The 22,549-nt window shown below is 39.4% G+C and overlaps 1 protein-coding gene across 2 annotated transcripts; it reads left to right on the top strand.

The window, feature by feature from the left end:
* Positions 1 to 226: 226 nt before the first annotated feature.
* LOC104214728 (uncharacterized) lies at positions 227 to 21,763 on the top strand. 2 transcript variants are annotated; one of them, XM_070168174.1, is made up of 9 exons: positions 227 to 554; positions 1,398 to 2,174; positions 2,248 to 2,717; positions 3,039 to 4,766; positions 17,932 to 18,046; positions 18,171 to 18,260; positions 19,598 to 19,663; positions 19,775 to 19,870; positions 21,260 to 21,763. In XM_070168174.1, exons 1-9 carry the CDS (start codon positions 507 to 509, stop codon positions 21,380 to 21,382), a joined length of 3,513 nt encoding a protein of 1,170 aa, XP_070024275.1. In that variant the 5' UTR covers positions 227 to 506; the 3' UTR covers positions 21,383 to 21,763. The 2 variants fall into 2 exon arrangements, with proteins under 2 accessions (XP_070024275.1, XP_070024274.1); XM_070168173.1 differs by having other exon boundaries at positions 1,392 to 2,174.
* Positions 21,764 to 22,549: the final 786 nt, after the last annotated feature.

Genomic DNA, 22,549 nt, shown 5'->3' with positions numbered 1-22,549 from the left:
CTAAACAAAACAGTATTTTTAGTTATTTAATTATTTGTATATTATTATTTGTTTATATCCTGTTATTCAGCATTCAGGTTATTTGTTTTGAGAGTCATTCAAATGCTAAAAGTAATAAGTTTACAAAAATAAAGTGGAAAAAGAAAAAAGAAAAAAAGGAAAATAGAGAAATTTATCTTAGTTTATGTACAAAAACGTCGTCTGCTGCTAAACCCTCTCATCCTCTTCCTTGCCCAAAAACCCCTTCACTCTCTGCCTCCTTCTTCCCCCACCCCTACCACCCACCCCACCCCACCCCCATAAGGTTGCAGTCCACACAAGGGTCTCATTATTATTATTATTTATTATCTGTTTCTTGGGTCTTCTAAAATTAGCTCTAAAGCTCAAGAATCAGAAAAGCAGTCACCATTTAAAGCTGATGTTTTTACATTGTTATTTGAGACCAATATTCATGGTTTTGCTCTTTCCGTTATATGCTCTCCAGTTTTAGCTATTTTGGGTTTTGAATGGCATTAGTTCAACACCTATTAACTACTAGCTGCCGCTCCATCATGGTATGAATAATGTATTTGCTTTCAGGAATTGGATTTTGAAGATAAAGTTTAAAACTTTGTAGTTCATTTGTTTGAATTCACCATTTAGAATTACAAGAAAGAAAATTGAAAAGGTTAAAAAGCTTAGTTTATCAGTGGTAGAATCCAACAATATGCTCACTTTTCTCCTTTTCTTTTTTGTTCTCATTGATATTATTTAGTATGTAACTTCCTTGAGTTGAATCTCTGAAATAAAAATGGAATAGGTGAAAACTATAGGGAGTAATTTGACTGAGTTGAGATGCATAATTTCATTGCAGTTCAGAGAATAAAGTTTTTATTCTTGTTAGTTTATAGTTGGGTTGGGGAAACACAGTCGGAATCCATTTGAATTATTTTTGCTGTCCATGTCTTGTTAGAGTTAAAGAGCAAATGTTTTCTTTAATTCTCATGGAAGTAAGCTTATGCTATTGAACTTCTGATTAGGAGCACTCACTATTGTGAACCAAACTGGATAGAGCTCTTTCCATTATCTCTGTTCCCTAACTAATGCCAAAAAGGAAAAAAAGAATGTTTTTTGTAGATTTTGTAGCACAAACAGAGGAATCTTTGGACCTTGTATTTTTTTCAATCTTTTTTCCCCTACTTTGTGAATTTCTATAATTTTTTAGATATATACATTATGATGGTTATTAGGCAATTTCGAAAATCTGTTTTGGCCCGTTCTATACACTTGTGATTGATGAAAAGATAACAGAGAACTTGTCTGGAAAAGAAACCCTCATTTTTACCCTTGTCTGAATTCCTTCTTGCGATATCCACCGTAGTGACTTTACCCATTTTTTTTTTTTGGTTAAGTTGCAGAACAGGACATTGCATAATTATCAGACAAATTGCTTACAATGTTCGACGCATGCAGCTGTTGACAGATTTGAGAAACTGTCTCGTAAAGCCAGGATATGTTGTGGGACCAGAACTATGCAACCGATGAATTTAAGAGTCACATCTCAACGGAAAATTCATTCTCTCAGAACCTATGCTAATGAGCCTGGATCTTCTTCTGCATTTAGTATCCTTCCGCCATCAAAGCAGGGATTAGCCAGTAGACCAATGCCCATTATCTTCAGTTTCAGGTCATTTGGAGGAATAAGTTCACGGTGTTACAACACAAAAGGGAAATTGCATTTTTCCCCTGATGCAAGAGCAATAGCAGATAAAGGCACTGTTGGATCAAAAGTAGTTAGTGACGGAAATAAAACATTCTTTAAAAATTTCAAGAATCACTCAGAGCGGTCTAAGGAATTGGCTGTTCATAGAAGAAATGCTATGCCGGACAAGGTGGCTGAGAAAGGCACTCCAACCTCTAAAGAATCAGCTAGTAAGAATGTTGATCTGGTCATTACAAAAGACACCCCTGTTAAGGTTGATGAGAAGGATGTCAACCTGGAGATTTCAGGTCTGTCTCTTAGTAATAATGGGAAGTCAACTTCCACGGGTAAGGAGAAAGCAAAGAAGCAATCAAGAAGCAAAAAGAATAAAAATGTTGCTTCTGATGCAGTAGATCAGCCAAAAGTTTCTAGGACTCCCCGAGCAAAGAAGTCTAATCCTGCTAAAGATGAGCAATCTCCAGCAGTATCAGAGGTTCGCAATTGAATTACAGTATTTTGATGTATTTCGCTGCATAATTACCTGCACTAACCTTGCAGTATTCCAGATTAGTTCGCCGGTTAGTTCTTCCACAGTAGGCCCTGTTGGTAATGTCTCAACGAAGGTTGACTCGGCCCAAGGGAAAAGAACCTCTCCCAGGAAAAGGAAATCCACCACAAAGGAGAGCAATTCTCTTGGAGAACTGAATGAGGCATCTGCATTTCCATCTCATAGTAAGTTATTACCAAACCAGAGTTCAAATGTGAGCAGCAAAAGTAAGCCCCCGGGAAACAAAACATGGCCAAAACTATATCCTCCCACAGCAAAATCTGTGTTGGTGGTGGAGTCTGTCACAAAGGCGAGAGTTATCCAAGGGTACCTTGGTGACATGTTTGAAGTCCTGCCGAGTTATGGTCATGTCAGGGACTTGGCTGCAAGGTCTGGATCTGTCCGACCAGATGATGACTTCAGCATGGTCTGGGAAGTACCTTCTGCTGCCTGGACTCATCTCAAGAGCATAAAGGTTGCGTTAAGTGGGTATGTTATCTGTTGTTCCAACTTCTGATTAGCAATCTATTGATATAGTACTAAGTACTAACACGTTGGGAAGGATTAGTGGTGATTATGTGATTCATATGTCCTTTTTTTTTTCAATGATCATGATTATAGTGGGAAAAATACAGTTGTTCTGAGTTTCATCAATATTCAGTTAACCAATTGACCAGTTACATAGAGAAGATGGAAGATACACCAAATTCCAATTTTTTTCTTCTTCTTCATAAAATGGTTGTTTTGTAGCTAGGACTGTTTAAGGCAATGTCATGTTCAGTTTCTTATCTGTTTGTCATTGATTCTCAGAGCCCAGAATCTTGTTCTTGCATCAGATCCTGATCGTGAAGGAGAGGCTATTTCCTGGCACATTATAGAGATGTTACGGCAACAGGATGCCCTACGTGATGATATTAATGTGGCAAGGGTTGTTTTCAATGAAATTACTGAATCGTCCATCAAAGCTTCCCTGCAGTCTCCAAGGGAGATTGATGCAAATCTAGTACATGCTTATCTTGCAAGGCGTGCTCTTGATTACCTGATTGGGTTCAACATTTCTCCACTGCTATGGAGGAAATTACCTGGTTGTCAGTCTGCTGGTCGGGTTCAGTCTGCTGCCCTAGCACTTATATGTGACAGAGAAATGGAAATTGACGGATTCAAACCACAGGAATATTGGACCGTCCTGGTTGAGTTTAAGAAAAACAGAAACCTAGATTTAGCCAATAACTTTTTGTCATCCCACTTGACTCATTTTGATTCCAAGAAATTAAACCAGCTCTCTGTTAGCTCTCATACCGAAGCAACAGAAATTGAACAGAAGATAAATGCATCAAATTTTGAAGTTATAAGCTCTAAGATAACCAAAAAGCAGAGAAACCCTCCTCCTCCTTATATAACATCAACACTTCAGCAAGATGCTGCAAACAAATTGGATTTTACATCAACATATACGATGAAACTTGCACAAAAGCTCTATGAGGGGATCCAGTTGTCTGATGGCAAGGCAACAGGATTGATAACTTATATCAGAACAGATGGATTGCACATTTCAGACGAAGCTACCAAGGACATTCAATCCTATATCAGCGAAAGGTATGGGCATAATTTTGCATCAAAGAATGCTCGTAAATACTTCAAGAAGGTAAAGAATGCTCAAGAGGCCCATGAAGCTATTAGACCCACTGATATCCGAAAGCTACCCTCAACGCTTGCTGGGGTGCTGGACGATGATGCACTTAAGCTATACAAACTTATATGGTCCCGTACCATGGCATGCCAGATGGAACCTGCTACGATGGAGCAGATACAAGTTGATATTGGGAAACCTGACCAGTCCATAATCTTTCGTTCTGCAAGCTCAAAAGTACAGTTTCCTGGCTACCAAGCTGTCTACGAGGATGTGGAAACTAACTCAATGAGAGATAATGAGAGTGGGAGGGATGATCGTTCTGAAGTATTTGAGGCTCTTAGGAATTTAACTGCTGGGGATCAAATGTATTTGGGTAAAGTAAAACTTGAGCAACACCACACTCAGCCTCCACCACGATACTCGGAGGGGTCTTTGGTTAAAAAGCTGGAGGAGCTCGGCATTGGAAGACCTTCCACTTATGCAACCACAATAAAAGTGTTAAAGGATAGGAATTATGTCACTGCCAAGGGGAGAACACTCTATCCTGAATTTCGTGGGCGTATGGTATCAGCATTTCTCTCTCATTACTTTACTGAAGTAACAGATTATAGCTTCACTGCCGACATGGAGACAGAACTTGATAATGTCTCTGCTGGTTTGACTGAATGGAAAGGTCTTTTGAGAGATTACTGGACTAGATTTAGCAAGTATTGTGAACATACTGGTAATGTGCACATTCATCAGGTGGAGAAGATGTTGGAGAAAACGTTTGGTGATTTTCTGTTTGCATCTCTTCCTGATGAAAGTAGGACATGCCCAAGCTGTCTTCAGGGAACTTTAATCTTCAAAGTGAGCAGGTTTGGTGCAGGCTATTTTATAGGTTGTGACCAACACCCAAAATGCAAGTAAGTAATGAGCAACCATAGATTTTGGATCTTTTAAATGCTGTCATTTCATCTTCTCCTGATACCACAGATGTTGGTGTGGAATTTGTTTTGCATTTACATAAATGATGTTTTGATTTACCATACATGGGTTGCAGGTCTCAAAAAATTTAGATACTTCTCTCTTGTTAAGGCAAGTATTTGGAATCTTCTGCTGTTAGATTAGGATTAGATGAAAAATTGCACAGTGGGTCAGCTGGAAGCTATATCAGTGATGCTATAATGAAAGACCATCCCTTCCTATTTCTTTGTTTGTCCTGTCAGATAGAAAGAAAATTAGACTCCAAAGAGCCCTTTTTTACTTTACTACTTTAGGGGGTGAAGGTGAAGGAGGGGTTTACATAGAACCAAAGCAAAGTGGTTTATGATTGAATCTCAGAGGCATTCTTATCATTTGGTAGATCCAAGTCCATGGCCTATTTCGGGTTCACTCGGAGCATTGGCAACAACCGTAGGAGGTGTGATGTACCTGCACTCATTTCAAGGGAGTGCAACACTTCTGAAATAATGAGTACTTCGTGCTCTGGAATGATCTCCTTGGAATCAAAGAGATTTGATTCTCTTGAAAGACACCTGATCTTAGAAATTAGAATCTCATAGGTGCACAAAAAAGAAATAAGGGACAAGAAACTATTCCGCAAATATACAAAGTCATTTTCTGTCCCTTCAAAAGCTTTCCTATTCCTCTCTTTCCATATTATCTACATGAGTGCTAATGGAGCAACATCCCATGCCCTTTGTCTTCCTTGCTACCAATTAAGCGAACAAACACAATCTTCTTGGTGCCCTTGTGTTGGGTAACACCAACATCCTGCCTATGGCAAGGCCCACGAGAGGGCTAGGGTAGACCGGGTCACAGTCATGGTCGAACATGGAGCTTGCTTGGTGATCTTGGTTAAGAAATAAAGTTGCGCCCTTGCTATCAGCTATAGCTTTTGGCATGATAGTAAGCGCTTGATCTTAACAAGCGGTATTAGAGCCAAGGTCGTGGGTTCAATTCCCAAGAGCAACATGTTGCATGAGGCAGGTGTTGGGTAACGTCAACATCCTGCCTATGGCAAGGCCCACGAGAGGGCTAGGGTAGCCCGGGTCAAAGTCATGGTCGAACATGGCGCTTGCTTGGTGGGCTTGGTTAAGAAATAAAGTTGCGTCCTTGCTATTAGCTATAGCTTTTGGCATGATGGAAAGCGCTTGATACTAACACCTTGGAATCCAAATCGATAGATGTGGAAAGGTTTATACCCTCGGATCTAGAGCTTTTAACAATAGGACTTTACTGAAAACAAACCCACTACTCCCAGCCCTTGACTCCCAGTAATCCTGGCTGTCATGTGAAGAACTTTGTTTATAGACTAATTCAACCAGAGTACTAGACTTTGAAATTACTGTACCTCCCACTTATGAAGGTTCCTTCTAAACCTTAAGTCTCAGTGAACTTCCTTAAATATTGTACTGTTATCCCTTTTTTCCGATAAGGTAAAGGTTTCCTGTTATCCCATGCAAAGCAGTTGGAAAACAAGAGTCCCCTCTTCCCTTTTCTCTGGTTCTAACTTCTACATCCTTTGCACTTTGAGTTGCTACTTCAAATGTGTTTGGCATGTATTCCTTAGCTTAAGCTTAAAGTTCGTTCATTTCTAGCATTAAATCTTTATTTCAGTTATCACACCTTGTAAGTTGTAAGCACATGAACTTATGAATGTCTTAGCAGTATAACGAATTTGTTATTATCTTGATAGTGCAGAACAATAAAGAGAAATATAGTTGTATACTTTTACTCTCTTTTGTTTCTGATCATGTAAGTAACTGAACATTTTCTTCTTCCGCACCCCTACGGGATAAAAAGCCACCAGGTTTTGCCTTGAGGTAGAATAGCTCCTATCAGTTAGAGTTTCGTGTGTACGTAGGACAGACAGAAAGTTCAACTTTTTTTTGGCAGAAGATTAAGTTTTATCAGGAAAAGGCTAATGACCAAACTCTCTCAAGAATAGTGATATGTAAAGCTATCGTAGATGCTTTGCTACATACTTTTTCCGACGACCTCATCTCCCTCAGCGAGAACCAACCCCAAACCGACCAAACCCCATCACTTATTTCCGGCAACTAGATCTCCACGCGCCGTCACGCGCGAAACAGTTCAGCCTTTTTCCAGCGAGATCTGAGCCACGCGCCGGCGCGTGTGGCTAATCCCGACCACTTTTCAAATTTTTTTCTTCAACCAGCCTGCTCAACAGCCTTTTCCGACCCAACCCATCCCCTTTTCATCAAAATCTGAATACTGTTCTATTTTTCGGCGACAAAATACTAGATTTCGGGCCTCTTTTCAAAAAAATTTCTCCACTCAGCCTAATCACTAAGCGTGTCCGACCAGACCCATTCCAGTTTCACCAAATTCTGAACACTTTCCTATTTTCCGGCGATAGAACACAAGATTCCGGGGACTTTCTAACAACATTTATTGCTGACAAATCAATTGCTCATCCTATCCAACGGGAAAATCCTACTGAAAATGTTGGTTTATGTTTAGTCAACAATGGCATGCTGAAAATGTTGGTTTATGTTTAGTTAACAATGGCATGCCAATTGGAAGAGTTGGTGGAAAGAGTTGGTGTGGATGCTAGGAGGAAGCTTCCTCCTTTGATGTCACCCATGACATCAAGAGGAGGTAGTTTGATGTCACCAATGACATCAAGAGGAGGTCTTTACCTCTATAAATAGATGCACTCCTTCACTTGTAGAAATCATCCCAAAATAATACAATACATTGTAGTGAGTAGAGAGTTAAGAGAGAAATTCTCTTAAGTGTAATTGGGAAATCTCCCCTTCCTTTGTTAATATTAAAAGGGCAATTGTTCTCTGGTGGACGTAGGATTATTTTGATCCGAACCACGTTAAATCTTGTGTTCTTTCTTTTACGTTTCCGCTAACAATTGGTATCAGAGCGACAGGATTCTTTAACGATCCAAGGAGAAAGAACAAGCAAATATGAGTTCCATGAAGTTTGAAATTGATAGATTCAATGGACGCAACAACTTCAATATCTGGAAGATCCAGATGATGGCGTTACTGCGGAGGGAAGGTTCAATCCATGCTATTGACGGAAAGTATCCTACGGATATATCAGCTCCCGACAAGGAGAAGATTGAAGGGGATGCATTGAGTGCAATCCAACTATCCCTTGCACCTAACGTGCTTTGTGAAGTGAGTACGGGTACCGAAGAGACGGCCAAACAGTTGTGGGAAAAGCTAGAAGGGCTATACCAAGACCGATCAGTGACAACAAGAATGTTGTTACAACGACGTCTTCACACATTTAAGATGGGGTCAGGTACTTCGTTACAAGATCATTTAGATGCGTTTAATAAACTTGTCATGGACTTACAGATTGCAGGAATTAAAAGGGAGGAGGAGACGCTTGCATGTGCTTTGCTATTTTCATTGACTTCAGGATATCGTGATATTGAGAATTCAATGATGTATAGCAAGGAGCCTATCAAGCTTGAGCAAGTGCGGCAGGCACTTAACTCTAGTGATGTGCGGAGGCACATTGAAGGAGATAGAGATGACCAGGCAAGTGGCCTCTTTGTAAGAGGCCGGACTAGCCAACAGGGAAAGACCAAATCAAAGCACAGATCAAAGTCTCGTGTGAACAAGAAGAATACAGAGTGTTGGGGTTGTGGCAAGAAGGGGCACTTTGAACGAGATTGCCCAATGTCAAAGTCCAAGGAAAAGGCGAGTGCATCTACAGTTGAACAGGTACATAATTTTGATAATGATTATGTACTAACAACATCGTGTAATAATAATAGTAGTTATGAAAACAAATGGGTGTTAGACTCTGCTTGTACTCTGCATATGACGTTCCGAAAAGACTGGTTTAGCAGCTACGAGAAAAGTGGAGGAACCGTAGTAATGGGCAATAATGCAACTTGTGCAATAGTTGGCATTGGCTCAGTTCGGGTTCGCTGCCATGATGGAATCGTGAGGACTATTACACAAGTCCGTCATGTTCCTGATCTGAAGAAGAATTTGATCTCCTTGGGTACTCTGGATGAACAAGGCTACAGGTACATGAGCGAAGCAGGAACTATGAAGGTGACTAAAGGTTCTTTAGTCATGCTGAAAGGCAAGCTGGAGAACGGCCTTTACACATTGGCCGGAAGCACCATTGTTGGCTCTGCAAATGCATCTACAGTGCAGTTATCTAATGATGACAAGGCAAGACTATGGCACATGAGACTGGGTCATATGAGCGCACGTGGACTGGAGATGTTGAGCAATCGTAAACTTTTGGAAGGTGAGAAGATCAGCACGCTTGACTTCTGTGAGCACTGCGTTCTAGGGAAGCAGAAGAAGGTCAGCTTCAGCACTGGCAAACACAAGACAAGAGGAGTGCTAGACTACATCCATTCAGATTTATGGGGTCCTTCTAAACTTCCATCGAAGGGCGGAAAGAGGTATCTTCTCATTTTTATTGATGATTTCTCACGAAAGGTTTGGGTGTATTTTTTGAAGGCAAAAAGTGATGCTTTTGAAGCATTTAAAGAGTGGAAGATTTTGGTTGAAAATCAAATGGAGCGGAAAATCAAGTATCTTCGCACAGACAATGGCTTGGAGTTTTGCAATGAAGAGTTTAATGAATTCTGCAAGGTTCATGGGATCTCAAGACATAGGACTGTCAGGCATACCCCACAGCAGAATGGAGTTGCCGAGAGAATGAACAGAACTCTTCTTGAAAAGGCTCGTTGTATGCTCCTACAAGCCAAAATGTCCAAAGTATTTTGGGCTGAAGCAGTTCACACTGCTGCTCATATTGTCAATCGATCTCCAGCATCGGCAATTGACTTTAAGACTCCGAATGAGGTATGGTCAGGTGAACCCTCTAACTATTCATACTTACGAGTATTTGGGTGTCCAGCTTATTATCACGTTAATGAAGGAAAGCTTGAACCAAGGGCTAAGAAGGCCATATTCGTAGGGTATGTGGATGGAGTAAAAGGGTACAAACTTTGGTGTTTGTCTTTACTCAAATTTATAGTTAGTAGAGATGTCACCTTCGATGAATCCTCTATACTTGATCCCCGTAAAGTTTCCGTGGAGTTTTCAGGAAACAAGAACAACGAGCAGGTGGAGCTTCCGGTGGAGCTTGCCAAGGAAAAGGATCAAGAGACTCAGGTTAAAGATGAGTCAGAAGATGTAGGCGTTGAAGAACTTGCTGTCAATGAACCATACACAATTGCGAAGGGGAGGGAGAAGAGGCAAACACGAGAACCGGAACGCCTTATAAATCAAGCAAACTTGATTGCATATGCGTTCGTAGCTGCACAAGAAGAGATTAAAGATCTGGAGCCCTCCTCGTATATTGAAGCAACTTCTTGCAAGGATGCCGCACAATGGCGGTTAGCCATGACTGAAGAGATGGAGTCTCTTCACAAGAATCAGACATGGGTCTTAGTGAAAAGACAAAAGGGGAAGAGGACAGTTGGATGCAAGTGGGTCTACCGAAAGAAAGAGGGAATTCCTGAAGTGGAAGATGCTAGGTTCAAGGCGAGATTGGTTGCAAAAGGATTCAGTCAGAAGGAGGGAATTGACTACAATGAGATTTTCTCTCCAGTCGTGAAGCATAGCTCAATTCGCGTGCTACTAGCATTGGTTGCCCAATTTGACTTGGAGCTTCAACAGCTTGATGTCAAAACTGCTTTCTTACACGGTGATCTAGAAGAGACAATCTATATGGATCAGCCTGAAGGTTTCCTAGCTGAGGGAAAAGAAGATCACGTATGCCAACTAAAGAAGTCTTTGTATGGTTTGAAGCAATCCCCTAGACAGTGGTACAAGAGGTTTGATGCATTCATGACTACACATGAATTCTCAAGGAGTGCATTTGATAGCTGTGTGTATCACAAGAAGATGTCTGGTAACTCAATGATTTATTTACTGTTGTATGTTGATGATATGCTTATTGCTGCTAACAACATTACAGAGATAAATGCTTTGAAGAAACTGTTGAGTAAGGAATTTGACATGAAGGATTTAGGAGCTGCAAAGAAAATCCTTGGTATGGAGATTTCAAGAGAAGACGATGTTGTACATCTTTCTCAGAAGAGGTATATTGAAAGGGTTCTCGAGAGATTCAATATGCAAACGTGCAAGCCTGTAAGTACACCATTAGCTCCTCATTTTAAACTTTCAGAGTCACAAATGCCTCAGTCCGAGGATGAGGTGGAGCATATGTCAAAGATTCCTTATGCCAGTGCAGTTGGTAGTATTATGTATGCTATGGTATGCACACGTCCAGATATTGCTCAATCTGTAAGTGTGGTAAGTAGATACATGTCCAACCCAGGAAAGAGGCATTGGGAAGCTGTCAAGTGGATATTGAGATATCTCAAAGGAGCTTCTGGTGTTGGTCTTACCTTTCGAAAAAGTGGTACAGGTATTTCAATTCTCGGTTATGTGGATTCTGACTATGCAGGAGATCTTGACAGAAGAAGGTCCACAACTGGATACATCTTTACCCTCGTTGGCAGTGCCGTCAGTTGGAAGTCGACTTTGCAGTCGATTGTCGCTTTGTCTACGACAGAAGCAGAATACATGGCAGCAGCGGAGGCGGTAAAGGAAGCTATCTGGTTGAAAAGTTTAGTAGCGGAATTGAGTTTGGTTCAGCTGGAATCAACTCTTAGATGTGATAGTCAGAGTGCTATTCATCTAATGAAAAATCAGAGATTTCATGAGCGCACTAAACACATTGATGTCAGATTTCATTTTATTCGAGATGTTATTGATGAGGGAACTATCAAGGTCGTGAAGGTTATCACAGACGATAATGCTGCAGACATGTTGACCAAGATAGTCCCGCTCGCTAAGTTTGCACACTGCAAGGACTTGGCGGGGGTGTGCATCAACTGATGCAACTCCGAAGAGAACAGTTGCTAGGTGGAGGTGGTATGTTCAACAATGGTTTGATTCTTCTTGTTTCTTACAACGGGGTTGCCCAGTAAGCTTAGAAGTTTTGGCCAGAGTTGTTCACACGCTCGAAACGCAAACCAAGGTGGAGATTGAAAATGTTGGTTTATGTTTAGTCAACAATGGCATGCTGAAAATGTTGGTTTATGTTTAGTCAACAATGGCATGCCAATTGGAAGAGTTGGTGGAAAGAGTTGGTGTGGATGCTAGGAGGAAGCTTCCTCCTTTGATGTCACCCATGACATCAAGAGGAGGTAGTTTGATGTCACCAATGACATCAAGAGGAGGTCTTTACCTCTATAAATAGATGCACTCCTTCACTTGTAGAAATCATCCCAAAATAATACAATACATTGTAGTGAGTAGAGAGTTAAGAGAGAAATTCTCTTAAGTGTAATTGGGAAATCTCCCCTTCCTTTGTTAATATTAAAAGGGCAATTGTTCTCTGGTGGACGTAGGATTATTTTGATCCGAACCACGTTAAATCTTGTGTTCTTTCTTTTACGTTTCCGCTAACAATTGGTATCAGAGCGACAGGATTCTTTAACGATCCAAGGAGAAAGAACAAGCAAATATGAGTTCCATGAAGTTTGAAATTGATAGATTCAATGGACGCAACAACTTCAATATCTGGAAGATCCAGATGATGGCGTTACTGCGGAGGGAAGGTTCAATCCATGCTATTGACGGAAAGTATCCTACGGATATATCAGCTCCCGACAAGGAGAAGATTGAAGGGGATGCATTGAGTGCAATCCAACTATCCCTTGCACCTAACGTGCTTTGTGAAGTGAGTACGGGTACCGAAGAGACGGCCAAACAGTTGTGGGAAAAGCTAGAAGGGCTATACCAAGACCGATCAGTGACAACAAGAATGTTGTTACAACGGCGTCTTCACACATTTAAGATGGGGCCAGGTACTTCGTTACAAGATCATTTAGATGCGTTATTATACACATTTCTGGAGATTTAACACACAACGATCCGCTAGGTAGGTGCCTGGTGGGATTCATTACAGAAGAAGCTCCGAAATTGCAACCTTATCGGAAGTTCGTAAATGGGCAGCAAATTCTTGGAAGCAAGCACATGGTATCAACATTTACGAGATGCACCAAAATAGGTTTCTCTTCGAATTCCCTTCGAAGCTAATCACCGACCATATATTGAGAAGCGAATGGTATTGGAAGAAACACAAAGTTAAGCTCCAATGGTGGAATTCGATGGTGGGGTCTGTTCCAAGAAATAAAATGATGAATCATGTATGGATTAGACTAGTAGGACTTCCACTACATCTATGGTCTCAAAAAGTTTTCAAAGAAGTTGGGGAATTTTGGGGTGGCTGGATTGAAACTGAGGAGGAAACAGAACTAAAAAATCATTTGAAATGGGCAAGAATAAAGGTGAGAGGAAATGGATCTGCAGTACCAAAAACAGTGAAAATAGAATGTGAGGGGTAGTTTTTGAGATTGAGATCTGGTGTGAAGCTTCGGTGGGTACGTACGGCGGTGCTGCAGTCAAGCAGCCAGCAGAGGGAGTAGCTACATGTGTTTTGATGGGACATGTGGGTAGCTCAAAACAGGTTCAGCCTATCCCTAAAAGAGCAACTGACCAGTCATGTGACTCTTTAATGAATGCTAATAGGCTTCGCAGCACTACAACAAAAAGGATTTGGGCCCAGATTCATTGGCTCAAATTATATCTGAAGAGAAGGCTTTTAAAACACCATTGACAAAACACATGCCAGATCCCTTTAATGAAGAGATAACAGCTATTCAGTTTGAACCTTCTGTGGTAAATCAAATAACCGTTGTTTTGGAGGAACCAAATGAGAGCAACAACATCGTCAGCTCAGAAGAAGAGGAAAAAGAGAGGGAGGATGAGAGAGATAAAGAAAATCAACAAGAAGCTATTCCTGAAGATAATGCAATGTTGATTCTTGCTGAGCACGAAGGGAAGGGACAAAATTCAGAGGAATACAACAACATGCACATGCAGTCAAAAGAATCTGATATGTTTGTGGATTGGGCAGTTGAAGAAGTTGTGCCTCTAAACCATCAAAACTTAGAGGCGGAAGAAGACTTGGAATTTGAAGCATCAATTTGGGTGCATCAGAATATCATCAAATTGAGCAAAGAATTTGGGGTGGATTTTAGTGGATGTGAGAGAGAAACATTGGAACTTTACATGAAAATTTACAACAGAAGGCAAGCGAACAAAGGGAAAGAAGTTACTTAGGTTGTCCAGACTACAAAGAAGAAGGGATTCAAAGAGCTGAAAGGTCTGGATATTGGAAGTAATTTCAAGAGCAATGGAACTAGAAGCAAGGGGAAGCATCATCAGCCATAGCCAATGTCAGTGAATATCATATCATGGAATGTTAGGGGACTTAATAGAGTCAGGAAAAGGAGATTGATTAAAAGTTTGATACTCAGCTGGAAGGCAGAAATCTTTTGCTTCCAAGAATCTAAAATAGAAGGGGATATTAAGGAGATTGTAAAAGAATTATGGGGTCATAGATGGGTGAAATTTGCTCAGCTGGAAGCTAGTGGGACTAGAGGGGGTATTGTAGTAATGTGGGATAGTAGAATATGGAAGAGAGAGGTATGTTGTGTTGGATCACATATAGTTACATGTAAATTTTCAGGCAAGACTCAGGAATATACATGGCATCTTTCAGCTGTGTATGCTCCTAATGATAGAAAAAAGAGGGAGGAAGTATGGTGGGAGCTAGCAGGTGCAAGAGGTCTCTTTAATGGACCTTAGGTGGTATGTGGGGACTTCAATACTGTAAGGTACCCATCAGAGAAGAAAAATTGTTCCAGATTCACAAGAGCTATGACTGACTTTTCAAACTTCATTGAAGACTTGGAACTGGGAGACATCCAATTATCAGGAGGAGAGTACACATGGAGAAAAGGGGACAGACATATAATAGCAGCCATATTGGATAGATTCTTGATTTCTGCTGACTGGAATGAAGATTTTAGAAATATAAAGCAATCACTGCTTCAGAGAGTTACCTCAGATCATTTCCCATTGATGCTGCAATGTGGTAGTTGGGATCCAGTTAAATCATACTTTAAATTTGAGAACTGGTGGTTGCACACTGAAGGATTCAAAGACAGAATTGAAGAATGGTGGAATTCTTTCACCTGTGAAGGAAGGCCGGATTTCATTCTAACTTTGAAGCTTAAATACTTGAAGACAAAGTTAAAAGGAATGGAGCAAAACTCTACAAGACAACTTAGCATTACAGAAAGCAAGTATCCTCAACCAACTTGCAGTGCTGGAGGAGTTACATGACCGGAGAAACTTGACAGAGGAGGAAATATGTACAAAAACCACATTGACCTTGGAATTTGAGGAGATTGCAAATCATGAAGAAGTAGCATGGAGACAGAGATCCAGGGCCCTTTGGTTAAAAGAGGGAGACAAGAACACCAAGTTCTTCCACAGAACAACCAATGCTCACAGGAAATTTAATAATATAGCTCAGTTGATAGTAGAAGTGGAATCTCTGCAAAATCCGGAAGACATCAAGAGGGAGGTGATTAGATTCTATCAAAACCTATACACAGAAGAAGAGGAGTGAAGGCCAATAGGTTCCATCAGAAACAAACAGATGATCACAACATAGGATAACTCAATGCTGGAGAGTCCATTTGGAGAATAGGAAATATGGGACAGTGTTAAAGCATGTGCAGGTGACAAAGCACCAGGTCCAGATGGTTTCACAATGGCCTTTTTCACTACCTGCTGGGAAGTGGTTAAAAAGGATGTGGTAGCTGTTGTTCAGATTTTTTATGAACAAGGAATCTTTGAAAAGAGCCTTAATGCCACTTTTGTTGCACTGATTCCTAAGAAGCTGGGGGCCAAAGAACTGAGAGATTTCAGGCCTATCAGTCTGATAGGTAGTATATACAAAATTATCTCCAAGTTACTGACTGAGAGGCTAAAAAAGGTGGTCAATAAACTGGTGGATTCTCAACAAATGGCTTTCATAAGAGGAAGACAGATCATGGACACTGTCCTTATAGTTAATGAATGCATTGGCACAAGAAAAACAAGCAGGGAACCATGGATACTATGCAAGCTGGATATAGAGAAAGCATATGATCATTTGAATTGAAAGTTTTTGCTTGAAACACTAAGGAAAATGGGCTTTGGTGGAAGATGGATTAACGGGATAAAATATTGCATCTCAATTGTAAGCTTCTCTGTACTCATTAATGGAGCCCCAGCTGGTTTCTTCCCTTCCCAGAGGGGTATGAGACAAGGGGATCCCTTTTCCCCTTTCTTATTCATTATTGCTATGGAAGGTTTGAACGATATGCTAAAAAGAGCACAGACAAACAATTGGATCAGAGGCTTCAAGGTGAATTGCCGGGCTGATAGCAACATGAGGATTTCACATTTGCAGTATGCTGATGATACTTTGGTATTCTGTGAAGCTGATAGAGAACAACTTAAAGTACTAAGAGTGATATTCATTCTTTTTGAAGCCACTTCTGGACTACGCATAAATTGGTACAAAAGCTTCATTTATCCAGTAAATGAGGTAATGGAATTACAAAGTCTTGCTGGTATTCTTGGTGGGAATGTAGGTGAAATGCCTACTGTATATCTGGGGATGCCATTTGGAGCCAAGAGTAAGTCAAAAGGAATTTGGAATGGAGTGTTGGAGAAGTGTGAAAAAAAGCTAGCAAATTGGAAGAATCATGATTTATCTATGGGGGGCAGACTAACTCTGATTAACTCTGTACTAGATGTCTTGCCTACTTATATGATGTCTCTTTTTCCAATCCCAGTCAATGTAGTGAAGAGAATTGATGCCTTAAGAAGGAATTTCCTATGGGAAGGCAACAGTGAGAAGAAGAAGTTCCACCTGGTTAATTGGAGCTCTGTGACTACTAGCAAAAAGGCAGGGCGACTGGGAATAAAAACATAAGAATTCAGAATCAGAGTTTGATGATGAAGTGGCTATGGAAGTTTGCAGCAGATGAACAATCACTGTGGACGGAGGTTGTTACAGAGAAATACGGAATGGAAGAAAAATGGACAACCAAATCAGTGAGAACTCCATATGGTGTCGGTGTGTGGAAGTCAATTAGGAATCTATGGCCAAAACTGATTAACAAATCCAAGTTCAAGGTAGGAAATGGTAGGAAGATTTCACTGTGGGATGACAATTGGCTAGGACAAAGACCATTGAAGGATCTCTTTCCTGGCATATATTCCTTGAATCAGCAACAAGTGACATTACACGAGGCATGGACTAATCAGGGATGGAATCTTACATTCAGAAGATTGTTAAATGATTGGGAGATTGAAAGAGTAACTGACTTTTACAATACTTTGGAGCGATTCAGTGGTACCAACTCTAATCAAGATCTTATCGTATGGCAAAGAAATAGGCAGGGTAGGCTTTCTGTTGGGTCTGCCTACAAGGAATTCAACTTGTCTAACGACCAGGATGGTTGTTGGCCATGAAAGATGATATGGAAAGTAAAAATTCCATACAAGGTTGCTTGCTTTACATGGATACTGGCAAAAGAGGCAGGACTAACACATGACAACTTAATCAAAAGAGGATTCCACCTGTGTTCTAGATGTTACTTATGTGGAGAGGAGGCAGAGACAATTAGCCATCTTTTTTTGCACTGCAAACTCACTGTACAACTATGGAGAATCTTCATCAGCTTAAGGGGAATTTCATGGGCAATGCCGGGAAGAATTAATGATGTTCTAACTTGCTGGAATAAAGAGGGCAACATTTCTAGCTATAAAGAGAGATGGAGAATAGTTCCAGCATGCATATGGTGGACAATCTGGGAAGAGAGAAACCAAAGATGTTTTGAAGACAAGTCCACTAACATCCAGAAGATAAAGATGAAATGTTTGGCTCTTTTCTATTTTTGTTGTAAAGGAAAGTTTATGGAGGATCATGAATCCATTTTTTGATGTTCTAGATTCCTTGTGAGATGACCAAGGTTTTATGGGCACTTTCTTTGCAAATATGGGTGACTTCACTTTTTTAGTGAAGTCTTTTTATTAATATATAAATTTTTACTTTCTCAAAAAAAAATAGTTGTATACTTTTTTCCTTCTCTTTCAATATCGTTTTCAAGTTATTGGCTGATGTAGCTTTGACATTCATTCTTAGGTATATTGCCAAGACATTATACGGTGAAGAGGATGAAGACATCACCTCTGAAGACGCTAAAAGAAATGTAGAGCCGCCAAAGTTGCTGGGTGTCCATCCATCTTCAAATGAGAAGGTTACCACTTCAACCCTTTATGTATCAGTCGATTGGTTATACTAGTTGATCTTTTGACCAAAATACTGGTTATACTAGTTGATTTTTACTTTTAGTTAATTGTTTGTTCTCCCTTTCTCCTTAGGTTCTTCTGAAGAATGGACCATATGGATACTATGTTCAGCTTGGAGAAGACAAGAAAGGATACGTCCCCAAGCGGGCTTCTCTTTCACAGGTATTTTGACAAGCACTTTATGGAACTTGGTTCTTTCACATGTATAAAGACTATTTTTCCACATTTATACTACAATAATAAAAAAGCAATTGCTCCAAAGTCGTCGAGTGGAGCCTTTTTTCCCCTACTGATGAGTAGAGGTGAACTAAATTACCTTTATTTTGATATAATTGCACCTGGAGTATAATTTTTTATTGATCACTGCTCTTATTTCCTTCCTTATTTAGTTAAAAGAGAAGTTTATTTTTGTTGAAATTTTGTTGCTTTCAGTTACTGCAATAACTTTTTTTAACATAATAAATTACTTAGTTTTAGGATAAATCTACTTTCTTGAATTCAAATTTCAGTTAGATTTTTTAGGTTTGTTAAGATATTTTGGGATTTTTAAATTCTTATGCAGATTTTTCTGCAGATTCTGTTTTTATGTTGGCTATTTAAAGTCTTGTTATGCTTAATAAAATTATTGAGAGACATTTTCAATCAATACTTTTAATCTTTTTGCTGCCCCATCTTTTAAAAAAACCAACAGTGGTATCAAGAGCTTCATCGGTCTTACGGGATCTGTGAGTTCTTCCAAAGAACCATTTTTAAATTATTTATAACCAATATCAATTTTTAAACCCCTTTTCAAACATGGCAAACAACAATCTCTCTTTGAATGCCCCACAAACTTTCACTGGCGATTACTATCGAATTTGCTCAATGAAAATAAATCATATCTTAAAACCTATGATTTGTTGAATGTTGTAAAGGAAGAACAATCCTCCCTGAAAATTCTATCATTGTCCAGAATCAAATACTTTCAAAAGAGATTTCAGATAAGACAAGATCACTAAGGGTGTTCTTCATGCACAAAACCATAAGACGAAAAAGAAAGAAGAAAAAAAAAAACTGTACTACAAAAGTGTGCAATTTCAGCGATGCTCAAAACAATCCTCAAGGACAAACAACCGAAGCAAGAATTGAGGAGGAGCAACTTTTTTAATTGCAGCAACTGAAGCAAAGGAGTGTTGAAATTTTGTTGCTTTCAGTTACTGCAGTAACTTTTTTAGCATAATAAGTTACTTAGTTTTAAGATAAATCTACTTTCTTGAATTCAAATTTCAGTTAGATTTTTTAGGTTTGTTGAGATATTTTGAGATTTTTAAATTCTTCTTATGCAGATTTTTCTGCAGATTCTGTTTTTAAGTTGGCTATTTAAAGCCTTATTATACTTAATAAAATTATTGAGAGACGTTTTCAATTAATACTTTTAATCTTTTTGATGTCCCATCTTTTAAAAAAACCAACAATTTTTCTAGATTGGCAGTGATGTAAATGCATTTTTCATGATCTAGGTGAAGGATATCACTTCTGTTACCTTGGAAGATGCCCTGGAGTTACTGCGTTACCCTGTAACATTGGTATGTTTGAATGTGTCTCCCTTTTTTTAAAAATTATTTGTCTTCAGTTTTAGATTTCTCTATCACTGGTTATCAGTTTGCATACAAATGATGAATGGGTCTTGTTTATAGGGAAACCATCCAGATGATGACCAGCCTGTCGTTTTAAAGCTTGCAAAGTTTGGATTTACAATCAGACATAGGCGAACAATTGCTCCAGTACCCAAGGTTTGGTTCACTCGAACCTTGTTTTGATATGCTAGCTTGCTGCTGAATAAACAAAGACTGGTGCTTTACCCCTGTTAACTGTAATTATAAGGTATTTATCAGAGAAAATTTTAGTGGAATCAATAATGATATGATAAAAAGTGATGGCACAATTACAGCATCATAGATCTCCTGCATTCTTGATGGATGAAAAAGTGAAGTTCGTGTTGTCTGGCTCTCCAGTTTTCAAAATGTCGCTTTACTAGTATAAATTGATGATGCTTGAGACTGAAGCAGGAAAAAGCATCTATCACGGAGTACTTTAAGTATTTTCTCCCAATTCATAATCATTAGACTTCTATAACTTTGTGCTTAATCTAGTGAGAAGTAATGGATTTTGTAGAAGTGTCTCCTTTCTGTCTAGAATTCCGGTATCAAAGTTTCTTTCTTTTCAGTCATCAGAATAACTGATAACTTTATGCTTAATCTTTTTAGGGAATTAATTGCTTGTTCATAATTGCTTATTAGGAATAACCGCAATTTAAAGACTGGTCGCACAAGCATTTGTTAGTATGACTTGGTATTCCTGTATATCAGCCTTAAGAGTACTCTAGTGTTGTTGTATGGCCTCACAATATCCACTACTTGTATTTGAGAAACAATAGTTGGTAAAGTAGTTTTTATGAGGGCAGAACCTGCCTAACTGAAGAAACAACATTTTTTCGCGAACCTTTCTGCTAGTATCTTCCATTAGGTTTTTGTTCCAAGTGTTAATTTGGAACTTTGTCCTCGCATTTCTTATCACTCATCAATGGTTGTACTGAAAGGGAATTCATTTGAAAGGTTCAGTTTATACATCTATTCCGTTACGAGATGAAGCTGCTGCTTTTGCTGATTACTGATTACTGATTACTAATTACAAATATTTCTGCAACTACTGGTAACTCCATATCAATGAATATCAATGCTGGTCAGTATGTTGTTTTACCTGTTAGTTATTGCTAATTATCATACAACACGTGTTTCATAAAGTGTCCCTTTTTCTTTTGGGAGTAATTTAGAAGTGAATAAAGTCACTACAAATTTCAACTAGATCAATGACTAATTGAATGACTTTGAAGTAGGTTAACGGTATAATTTACTGTTTCTTTCTTTTTTCCATGAGAAATTCTTGGTGCTGGGATTGGGGGGGCATAGCTGATAAATTTGTTTCCGAGGGTCTATCGGAAACTGCCTCTTTGCCCCATCGGGATAGGGGTAAGGTCTGCGTACACACTACCCTCCCCAGACCCCACTTTGTGAGTTTTTACTGGGTCGTTGCTGTTGTTGTTGCTTACCTTCTATTCTTTTTTAGTTTGTTTGGAGGTTGTAAATGGATACTAATGTTGCCTGTACTGATTTTGGTTACAGAACTTGAATCCCAAAGACATTACCCTGGAAAAAGCTTTGAAGCTTTTGTTAAGTAAAGATGTAAGACGATGTGGTCGACCTAAGCGCCAGCCACAGGTGGAAGAAGCCGTTGAGGCGATGTGACATCACACTGTTGATTAATGTACTGTAGAAGTCATTCTTTGATGAGGCCCTTCGCAGGCTGTGTTTTATAGGAGGAATAGTGGAATACCGGAGCATATTTACCCCTCACGGGCTTGGATACTCTCCAAGCATGAAGAGTTGTATATCTAGAGTGGTGAAGACAATTTTGTTACTAGAAATTCTATTTTTCTGTAATCTCTTTTTACATTTTTTTGTTATAGCACTAGGCAATTTCTTCCCATCCAAATGGCCTGTTTAATTCTCGTTTCCTGCCTTATAAAGATGTAAAGAAATGAAGGCATTTTCATTAGCAGTTAAAGCCTCAATCTGCTGAACAATGACATCCTTTTAGTATTTTATACAGGTCTGAGAATGTCTAAATGCCCTGTCAATTTTTTTTGCTCCTTTCTTGTCTTAAAGACTGGCAGTGAAAACTTTCAATAAAACAAAAATGATAGTTGAAAGGAGGGAATGCTTTCCTCTTTGTTTGAGTTTCATAATGAAGAGAAGTATCTTCCCCTTCCACTTCTGGTTAACAAGATACTAGTTCAAAAAAGAAAGATAAGAAGACGAAGGATAACAACAAATGAATGTGGTGCGGACATAGTAAGATTATTATTACCTTCTGTGACTCCGATAACCAAACAAACCATTAAAACAAAGAATAACAACAACAAACCCAGTGGAATCCTACAAGTGAGGCCTAGGGAGGGTAATGTATACGCATACCTTACCTATATCTTATGAAGGTGGAGAGGTTGTTTCCAATAGACCCCTGGCTCAAGAACAGTGAAAGGAAGCGATAACCAATTAATAACAACAACAAGGTAAAAGGCAGCGGAAGCAAATGGCAAAACATGTATCAAGGAATACGAGAATACAAGACTAGTGCCAACTACTGGAATAGTGACAGACTGTGTAATAACGACAAACCATTAAAACAAAGAGCAGAAAGAAAATAAGAGTGGAAATTACCTCAAACAGAACTCAGGATGACCGACGTGGTTCCTGCTAATGCCATTCTTGGGATGCATTTCCACTTGGGCAAGCTTCTTGTAATTAATTCCCAAGTGTAGTAACTTTCAAGCACAAAAAAGAAGCCTCTCTGAACACAGCATTGTCTGCCAAACTTTAAGCCTCCACTGAAGATAGCACCATTCTGCAGTA

Source organism: Nicotiana sylvestris, chromosome 2 (genome assembly GCF_000393655.2).
Source record: "Nicotiana sylvestris chromosome 2, ASM39365v2, whole genome shotgun sequence".
NCBI lineage: Eukaryota > Viridiplantae > Streptophyta > Magnoliopsida > Solanales > Solanaceae > Nicotiana > Nicotiana sylvestris.
This window is presented reverse-complemented; position numbering and strand designations above follow the sequence as displayed.

What these genes read in the sequence shown, in the direction of transcription:
- LOC104214728 (XM_070168173.1), top strand. Translation starts at nt 507, where the DNA reads ATGGCATTAGTTCAACACCTATTAACTACTAGCTGCCGCTCCATCATG. An exon ending in ATCCATCTTCAAATGAGAAG is followed by an intron (nt 18,047 to 18,170) that starts GTTACCACTTCA and finishes CTTTCTCCTTAG; the next exon opens with GTTCTTCTGAAGAATGGACC. An exon ending in TGCGTTACCCTGTAACATTG is followed by an intron (nt 19,664 to 19,774) that starts GTATGTTTGAAT and finishes TCTTGTTTATAG; the next exon opens with GGAAACCATCCAGATGATGA.